This window comes from Priapulus caudatus, unplaced genomic scaffold, assembly GCF_000485595.1.
Source record: "Priapulus caudatus unplaced genomic scaffold, Priapulus_caudatus-5.0.1 Scaffold492, whole genome shotgun sequence".
Classification (NCBI taxonomy): Eukaryota; Metazoa; Priapulida; class Priapulimorpha; order Priapulimorphida; family Priapulidae; genus Priapulus; species Priapulus caudatus.
In genome coordinates, this window is record NW_014577553.1 from 187,941 (window position 1) to 197,784 (window position 9,844).

The 9,844-nt window shown below is 48.8% G+C and overlaps 1 protein-coding gene across 1 annotated transcript in view; it reads left to right on the forward strand.

Moving 5' to 3' along the window:
- LOC106810981 (vegetative incompatibility protein HET-E-1-like) overlaps positions 1-9,078 on the forward strand; it is a 61,030-nt gene extending 51,952 nt beyond the window's left edge. Inside the window, exon 5 of the mRNA XM_014814487.1 lies at positions 8,916-9,078. Coding sequence (XP_014669973.1) covers positions 8,916-9,078 — 163 coding nt within the window. The remainder of the gene's footprint in view (positions 1-8,915) is intronic.
- The last annotated feature ends 766 nt before the right edge of the window (positions 9,079-9,844 follow it).

Here is a 9,844-nt window from a genome sequence, read left to right on the forward strand (position 1 = left end):
GTAATCATAGAAACGTCGGCAGTGACGAGATATTAGCCCTGGGCGGTAATGTTTACAGACAAATATTCCCCTGTAAAAGGACTCCAGTAATGTTATGCCAGCAGCGCCATCTAGCGTGCCTGTGTATTTTTTGCTGCTAAGGTGTGTTACGTTATACACAAAGAAGGCTGACCACAGAGCTTGACCAGGTAGTGCTAGGTGGCTGTACTTTAAGAGAGAAAGAGAGAGAGAGAGAGAGAGAGCGCGCGCGCACATGGCATGTGTCGGTGGTGTATATACCAGAACAGAATGACCACACACAGCTTCACCTATAATATTACATTAGGTGTTGTGTCCACCTATGGGTTGAAATAGTGCAAATCTGTTATCACGTAACAAGATGGAGCGATATCGGTGTCGGTGTCGGCTGGCTACGTCCACGCAAGCAGCGCGTAAGTGTGACGTGCGCTTCTCAGTTTTACCGATAATTGGTTTAATCGGAAAATCCTGGCGAACGCTAATCCGACAGTTGATGATGTAGGAATAGCGGGTTAGAAAGAAAGAAAGAGAGAGGGGGAGGGGGAGGGAGAGAGAACCATCGTCTGCTATCACCACGCACCGCGCCCGCCGCCGCCGCCGCCGCCGCCGCGCCGCGACCACCACCACCACCACCACCACCACCCACACACCACCACCACCACACCACCACACCACCACACCACCACCACTACCACCACCACCACCACCACCACCACCACCACCACACCCACCACCACCACCACCACCACCACCACCCACCATCAACCACCACACCACCACCACCACTACCACCACCACCACCACCACCACCACCACCACCACACTACTACTACTACTACTACTCTACTACTACTACTACTCACTACTACTACCACCACCGCCACACACCACTACTACTACTACTACTACTACTACTACTATTGATGCTGATGATGATGATTGTTATCATTACAGCAACATCACCAGCGTACCGAGTCGATTGAAAAGCCAAGCGAGACATAGAGTTCGCAATCTTTCCTCTCGCTCTCGTCTTTAATTACTGCATCGAGGCAATGGCTGGACTCTGCTTCCCGCAACGCTGCTCTCTCCAGCACGCGGCGTCGTCTGCTGCTGCTGCTGCTGCTCAATGCGTCTGTTGGCGGGGAATTGGCAGAGTGTGACAGAGTGGCTGGGAGGTATAAGGCGAACCAATTAGACGGCGTAGAGTATATAGCGGCAGCCGCAGCAGCCGGCGAGACGATACGGTGGGCGGTTTCCTTCCCTATTCCTTCCCGCGCTCGCGATCGCCTTCCTCCTGCGCTATCTCTCCTCATTACCGCCTCCGCCGTTGTGGCGCGCACGTGTGTGAGGAGGAGGATATATATTGTGTGTGTGTGTGTTGTGTGGGTGGGGGGGGTGCGTGTGTGCGAGGGGGGAGGATATGTGTGTGTGTGTGTGGGTGTGTGTGTGTGTGTGTGTGTGTGTGTGTGTGGGTTTACGAACCTGGACCTAGGAGGAGAATGGCACGCCTCTGCTATACCTTAGGAGGAACTTCATCCTTAGGAGGAGCTCCTCCTAAGGATAATCTCGCAATCACTCCTATTCGATCCTGGAATGCTATTCTGAGATTTTCAGCAACTTCCTCGTAAGGAATTTCCAGTTCCCGCCTTTTCGTGTGCATTTTGTGTGCATTTTACACACACACGAGTGTGTGCGGCACGCTTTTCTACACACACTTCGTGCTAATACACACTCGACCGCTCTGCCACGCCCCCTATGATAGATGAACGTACGAGCTCACAAGCCCCTCTCACGAGCTTGTGAGAAGGGACGGGTACCAGTCTATCTTTCTTCGCTACAAATCTTCCTCGCAAGGAAGCACATTTGTGTGCTTTTTGTGTGCATTTTGTGTGCATTTTACCCTTACGAGGAGTTATGTACACACACTTCCCTCCGAGGAGTTCCTTATGAGCAAATATTTCATCCTCGTGAGACCTGCTCCCAAGGCCACGATATGCGCATGCACACTTCCTCGCAAGGCGGTTTCCTCTTGGGTCCAGATTCGTGGGCATGTGTGTGTGTGTGTGTGTGTGTGTGTGTGTGTGTGTGTGTGTGTGTGTGTGTGTGTGGTGTGTGTGGTGTGTGTGTGTGGTCTGTGTGTGTGTATGTGTGTGTGTGTGTATGAGTGTGAGGGGAATATATGTGTGTGTGTGTGTGTGTGTGTGTGTGTGTGGTGTGTGTGTGTGTGTGTGTGTATAAGTGCGAGGGGAATATGTGTGTGTGTGTGGGTATGTGTGTGTGTGTGTGGAGGGAGGATATGTGTGTGTGGGGGGTGCGTGTGTGTGTTGTGGAGGGGGGATATGTATATATATATATATAATATGTGTGTGTGTGTTGTGTTGTGTGTGTGTGTGTGTGTGTGTGTGTGGTGTGTGGTGTGTGTGTGTGTGGGTGTGTGTGTGTCGTGGTGTGTGTGGAGGGAGGATATGTGTGTGTGGGGGTGCGCGTGTGTGTGTTGGAGGGGATATATATATATATATGTGATTGTGTGTGTGTGTGTGCTGTGTGTGTTGTGTGTGTGTGTGTGTGTGTGTGGTGTGTGTGTTGTGTGTGTGTGTGTGTGTTGTGTGTGTGTGTGTGTGTTGGTGTGTGTGTGAAGGGGGGATATGTGTGTGTGGGTGTGTGAATAGAGAGATGAGAAAAATAGGGATAAGTGGATGGTCGATGGGAGATACGCGAGTTCATGGATAACGAGGGGGATCGAGAGTGCGAGACATCGCGAGGAGGATGGTGGGGAGAAGGGGTTGTGACGGGAATAGACCTACCGCAGATAGAAAGCGTCCAGCACTCGTTAAACACAGGTACAGAGTAGAACGTCGTTTAATATGGACCTTGTTTATGTATATGTTTGCCTAGCAATGCGTTTCATTTGCCCGCGTATTCACCTACGCCTACTTGCATTAGTCGCTTGATGCTCTTTGTTTTGACTATGTTATAATGTACTGAATATAGTTTTACGTCTTATACATAAGCATGCTGTGGTGTAGCAGACGTTGAGATAGATCTGTAGCGTTGTCTGTCTGTCGTGCGTTGTGCCTGTAGTGTTTCTGTGGTGTATGTGCTGTGCATGCGTGCGCGCGCGTTTGTGGCTGTGAGCGTGCGTCCGTGAGGGAGTGCTATCACTACCACACGAGTCACAAGTCTGCAAGTCTTGCACTGACCCGTTGTTATTGTTTATCTTTCACAGCTACTATTCTGCGAGCGCAGAGATCGACATTGCTGAGTGGCGAGGCGATACAAGTAGAACCGCAGATACCACACTGTCGCTGTGATCCGGCGCTAAGCGGAATGCTTAAGCGCGCCGCGCCGCATATGCCGTTTTACTGAGATTGCTGCCCTTCATTTTTTCCCGCTAGCAACTCACACAAAGCCTCATCACAATCCATCAATCATCTCATCATGTCATCATCCATCGCTTACACTAGGAACGCGAATCGTTTCTCATCGTACACTGAAATCGGTGACTAGCGATTGAACGAGAGTTTCCTATATAATAGATCGTTTATATATCATATATATATATATATTCCAGTACAATATATATATATTATATATATACGTGTGTTCATGTGGTGTGGCACCGTGTGATGCATGTGTGCGTGTTGCGCGCGTGTTGTATCGTGCGTGCGTGTGTTCGTGAGCTGTCTATGTGTGTGTGTGATTGTTGCTGTTTCATAGAGATGCGCAGCGAGATAGCTGATGAGTCATATTTCGCGCCGTCCACGACGACTCGCCCAACAAATAATACCCAGACGATCATTTTCTGGCTTTCATTTTCGCAAGACGTTTGACTTTCTGTTTTTGAACTGTTAACTTTTTTTTCGTTGAATAACCATCGTTTCGCCTTTATTGCTTTCGTTTGTTCTAACAATATCTCCGATTCTATTCAAACCGGCACTCAAAAGAAAGCAGAAGATAAGTGACGACAAAACCAGAGACTGATGCGAAGCGAAAAGAGGCGGGGAGAGGCAGACCAGCGCAGTAGAGAGAAGTGTGTGAGAGAAAGAGAGACAGAGGACGGAGTAGCGAGGAGCGCTAACAAAGAAAAGACAGCTGCAGAAGCCGTTCATACTACGTCTCTCTCTCTCTCTACTCTCTCTCTCTCGTCTTCTCTCTCTCTCTCTCTCTCTTCTCTCTCTCTGCTCTCTGCATCGTTCATATCCCTCTCCCTCTCTGCTCTTTCACTCTTTTCTCCCTCTCTCGCGCGCGCTCTCGCTCCCTCACCCTCGCTCCCTTTCTCTTTCTTCCTCTGTTTCTCTCTCTCCTCTCTCTCTATCTTTCTTGCTCGCTTTCTCTCTCTCTCTCTCTCTCTCTCTCTCTCTCTCTGCTCTCTCTCTCGCGCTCTTCTGCTCCTCTCTCTCTCTCTCTTGTGTGTCTTCTCCTCCTCTCTCTCCTCTCGCCAATCTCTCTTTCCCCTCCCCTCTTCTTTTCCTCTTTCTCCGGTCCGTCTGCATTTCCTATCTCGCTCCGCTTCGTTCTCGCGAGCATCCGGCGCATTATGCGATCGTTCTCACAGCAATCGATGCGGCTACTCGCTAATTACTGGCCATTGTTCCGCGCCAAAAGCGCGTGCGGCGCAAGCGACGGGGCGACGGCGCAATTTCTGCTCCGACTCTAAAAATTAGCGCTTGTTCCGGAAAGATGGAGGAGCGGCAGCGCATTAGCGTCGGCGCTGTGGCGGCAGCATGGCGACGACGTCGTCCCGCCCCGGGGCCTAGTTGCGCGGCCGCCGACCACGCGTCTGCGAACACTACACTCGAGCATTATCACATCAGAGCGGAGCGGACAAGCGGGGACCAACCACGCGCGTCGGCGAGCACTAAACTGAATCCAGCGAGTATCACATCAGAGCGGAGGAGCGACGGGGGAGGGGAGACGGCGAAAAGGAAGGCTGTCGAGAATCGTTGTCGTTGGGCTCCGGTGAGCAGGATGGATTGGCATGGTGTGTAAGAGCCGGCCGACTGCGGCGAGGGCGTCTGTGGTTATAGAGCGTGAAGCCAGCGTCTGTCGTGCTGCGTATCGTCTGCTGATACGGATAGCGCCGCTTCTGTTGTCTGTCGCTTACTGTTTGTCTGTGGATAACCACTGCTGCCTAGAGCCATCAGAATCCTCCTCTTTCCCCTCCTCCTCTTTCCCCTCCTCCTCCTCCTGCTCCTATTACTCCTTCTTATTGTTCTCCTTCCCCTCCTCATTTTCTTTCTTCTCCTCATCCTCGTCCTCCTCCTCCTTCACTTCCTCCTTCTTCTCCTCTTCCCTCTCTTCCTCCTCCTCCTCCTCCTCCTCATCCGCTTCCTCCTTATCATTGTCATATTCCTCCTTCTTCTCCTCCTCCTCCTCCTCCTCCTCCTTCACCTCTTCTTCATTCTTAGCTTCTTCTTTATGATAAACAGCATCCTTGCGATGCGTATGGTTGTTATGTAACGTCGCTATATAAAACGGGTAAGCCGTCAAAGCTTGATAGGTATACTTGAGATAGGTATACCTATGCACTAGATAGTACACCTACACTGTGTTGTGTGTGTGTGTGTGTGTGTGTGTGTGTGCTGTGGGGTGTGTGTGTGTGCGCTGCGTGTGTGTGTCGCTGTGTTTGTTTGTGTGTGGTGGTGTGTAGTGGTGGTGTGCTGTGTGTGTTGTGTGGTGTGTGTGTGTGTGTGTGTGCGCGTGTTGTGTGTATAGTGTGCGTGTCTAAAATATGAAAAAGGTTATACTTAAATTTACTAAAGTAAGATCAAAGCGCTAATAATTCCTCCCAAATAATAACTAAATAAGGTAAATAAGAAATTATTAGCTCGTGTCAACATATGAAAACGTAAAGTAAACAAAAAATATTAAATATTAAATTAGAAAAATAAATCAATGCTGCTAAAATATATGAAATACATAGAATATAAAAAAAAACTTTATTATAATAGGTCATAATTTAATATGAAAATAATATCAATAGAATATCACTAATTTGTTAAAACGTGCTGACAAAAAATTTCTTTTGGCGCCACGTTTATTTCTGTTTGATCACATAACCTCCCAGGAATAATCAGCTCTGGCTGCTGCTGCTGATTTCACGATCAAAAACAACCACCGCGCAACGACCGCGTGACACTCGTCAGAGCACAACGGAAACAGAGTACCCAATTTAGAGAAAAACAATTGTATTTTAACCCGAGATTTATTTTGTTGGAAAATGTACGTGCACGTGAAAGGAGAGTAATCACAAGGTTTGAGTCAATAGGAGAGAGGGGGAGAGAGGAAGAGAGAGAGAGAGAGAGAGAGAGAAATAGTGAGAGTGAGAGGGAGACTGAGAGGGAGAGAGAAAACGAGTAAGAGAACTCGTCTATATCAACACCTGCCGTCTAGTGCGTCATTAACATCGGTTACAGCGCTTGTGAGAAAATTGATACCTCTCTGTTAGCGATATTTCCACCCGTTTCATCATTACAATTTTCTTTTGTAGAGAAATAAACATTTAGAAAAGGGCATTGTGTCTCATAAGTAAAGCAGGTGTATATTTACCACTTCCCCTTCTGTCTCATGATCCGTCCATCCATCCATTCATACGTCCATCCAGTCCATCCATCCATCCATCCATCCATCCTCCATTCCGTCATCCATCCATCCATTGCATCCATCCAATGCGATCCATCCATTGCAATCTTCCATCCAATCCATCCATCCATCCAGTCCAATCCATCCATCCATCCATTCCATCCATCCATCCTCCATCCATCCATCCGATCCATCCATCCAATCCATCATCCCATCATCCATCCAATCCATCCATCCATCCATCATCCATCCTGCTCATCCATCCATCCACCATCCATCCATCCATCCATCCATCCATCCATCCATCCATCCATCCATCCGATCCATCCATCCATCCATCCGATCCATCGCAGTCATCCATCCATTCCATCCATAATCCATTCCAATCCATCATCCATCCATTCCATCCAATCCATGCATCCATCCATCCATCCATCCAATCCATCCATCCATCCATCCATCCATCCATCCATTCCATCCATCCATCCATCCATCCATCCATCCATCCATTCCATCCAGTCATCCAATCATCCATCCATCCATCCATCCATCCATCCATCCATCCATCCATCCATCGTGATCCATCATCCATCCTCTATCCATCCATCCATCCTATCCATCATCCATTCCATCCATCCATCCTATTCCATCCATTCCATCACTCCATCCATCCATCCATCCATCCTCCACTCCATCCATCCATCCATCCATCCATCATCATCCATCCATCCATCCATCAAATTCCAGTCCATCCATCCATTCCATCCATCCATCCATCCATCCATCATACATCCATCCAATCCATCAGCCATCATCATCCATCCATCCATCATCATCCATCCATCCATCCATCCATCCCATCCATCATCATCCATCCATCCATCCATTCCATCCACCCATCATCCATTCATCCATTCCATCCAAGCCATCCATCCATCCATCCATCATCCATCCATCCATCCATGCCTATCCATCCATCCATCCATCATCCTCCTCCATCCATCCATCCTCCATCATCCATCCATCCATCCATCCATCCATCCATCATCATCCATCCATCCATCCATCATCCATCCATCCATCATCCATCCATCCATCATCCATCATCCATCCATCATCCATCCATCCATCCATCCATCCATCCATCCATCCATCCATCATCCATCCATCCATCCATCCATCCATCCATCCATCCAATTCCATCATCTCCATCCATCCATCCATCCATCCATCCCATCCATCCATCCATCCATCCATCATCATCCATCATCCATCCATTTATCCATCCATCCATCCGAATCCATCCATTCACATTCATCCATCCATCCATCCATCATCATGGTCATCCATCCATCCATCCATCCATCCATCCATCCATCATCCATCCATCCATCCTCCATCCATCATCCAGTCATCATCCATCCATCCATCCATCCATCCATTCCATCCATCCAATCCTCCATCCATCCATCATCCATCCATCAATACCAACATACCATCCATCCAATCAACAATCCTCACATCAATCCATCACTCCTACAATCCATCCATTCCGATCCATCCATCCATCCATCAGTCATCCATCATTCCATCCATCCATCCATCCATCCATTAATACATCAATCAGTCCATCCACCAATCAATCAATCAATCCATCCATCCATATAACGGTACCTCACTCTTTCTCTCTCTCTCTCTCTCTCTGCCCTTTTCCCTCTATTCCCCGCGCGCTTTCCCCTCACCACGCACCCGTGTCTCCCTATATTTCGTTCTCTCTCCCATTCTGATTCACGCTCTCCTGCGTCATTCACCTGCTACGCGACGGATTGCCCGCATTGCACCTCATTGTTATTATTGCTAAACTGCTCAACGAATCAATGTCGCGCATGTAAATTCCCCGTTGGTCAATTTGGGTACAAATAATTGCCTCTCGATGAAGGCGCTGTGGCTGCTGAACGCTTGCCTCATCGTTGATAATTATTAGAGACGGCGCGTGTATATTGGACTCACACATCGCTATATGACATGCGTCTGCCCGCTTCATCCCCCCGCCCGCGCGCTTAAACCAATTAATGCAAGCTGGCCAGTGCGAAACGCGGGGATGCAGGGACGCAGGAATGCGGTAAAGCAGAGACACAGTGACGCAGGGGCGCGTTGACGCAGGAAAGCGGTGACGCGGCGACGCATAAATGGTGTGACGCAGGGACGCGCTGACGCAGGGACGCAGGAATGCGGTAAAGCAGAGACACAGTGACGCAGGGGCGCGTTGACGCAGGAAAGCGGTGACGCGGGGACGCATAAATGGTGTAACGCAGGGACGCGCTGACGCAGGGACGCAGGAATGCGGCGACGCAGGGATGCATAAATGTAGTGACGCAGCGGCGCAAAGACACGCTGACGCAGGGACGCAGGGATGCGGTGACGCAGGAACGCAGGGATGCGGTGCCGCAGGAACGCAGGGACGCAGGGATGCGGTGACGCAGGGACGCAGGGATGCGGTGACGCAGGGACGCAGGGATGCGGTATTGTTCACAACGATGAGTTTGAGGTTAAAGGGAACAAAGTCATTTTTCATTAGAAAACAATAATTTCCACTGAGTCTCCGAAGGCAATTAGCTATTCCCTCAGATTCGATGTGAGGGATGGGGGCAGAGGGTGCAGAGTAAACTGCATTTTTATCTTTTAATAGCGAAAAGTCTTCGTACTGTATAGAAGTGAGCGTTTGCCGTATCACTTTTATTAAAAAGCTAACGAAAAGAACGTTGTTAGCAGCAAGTATGTTTCGCACTAGATACAATAATGTAACCCAAACCCAGGAGGATAGGGTTTACGTTATATCCCCCCTATCCTCCTGGGTTTAGGGTTACATTATTGTATCTAGTTTCGCACATGCAACGGCAGTCGCGTAAAAAGAAATTATAATGTCTCCATCCCCAAAAACCTTCAGACAGAACCAAAAGAATCATGCATTGTCGCAGGTTAGAATTGTGCTCACATATCGAGCATGATTTGTGGTGATGGTGTTTACGGCTAGAGACGGCAGCTGGTTACAGGAGCGAGATTGCTTCGTGTGAAGTTTCATAAATGATATATTAAATAAACGCGAACGAAAATCTGATCAAACTGTCGAACCTACTGCTAACGGCCGTGGTAACGCAACCTGTCGATAAGGTTACGTCATCAAACTCTGCAATGCATGAAATATTATCTATACCATGATTTTCCACGCCCGCATGATATAGTA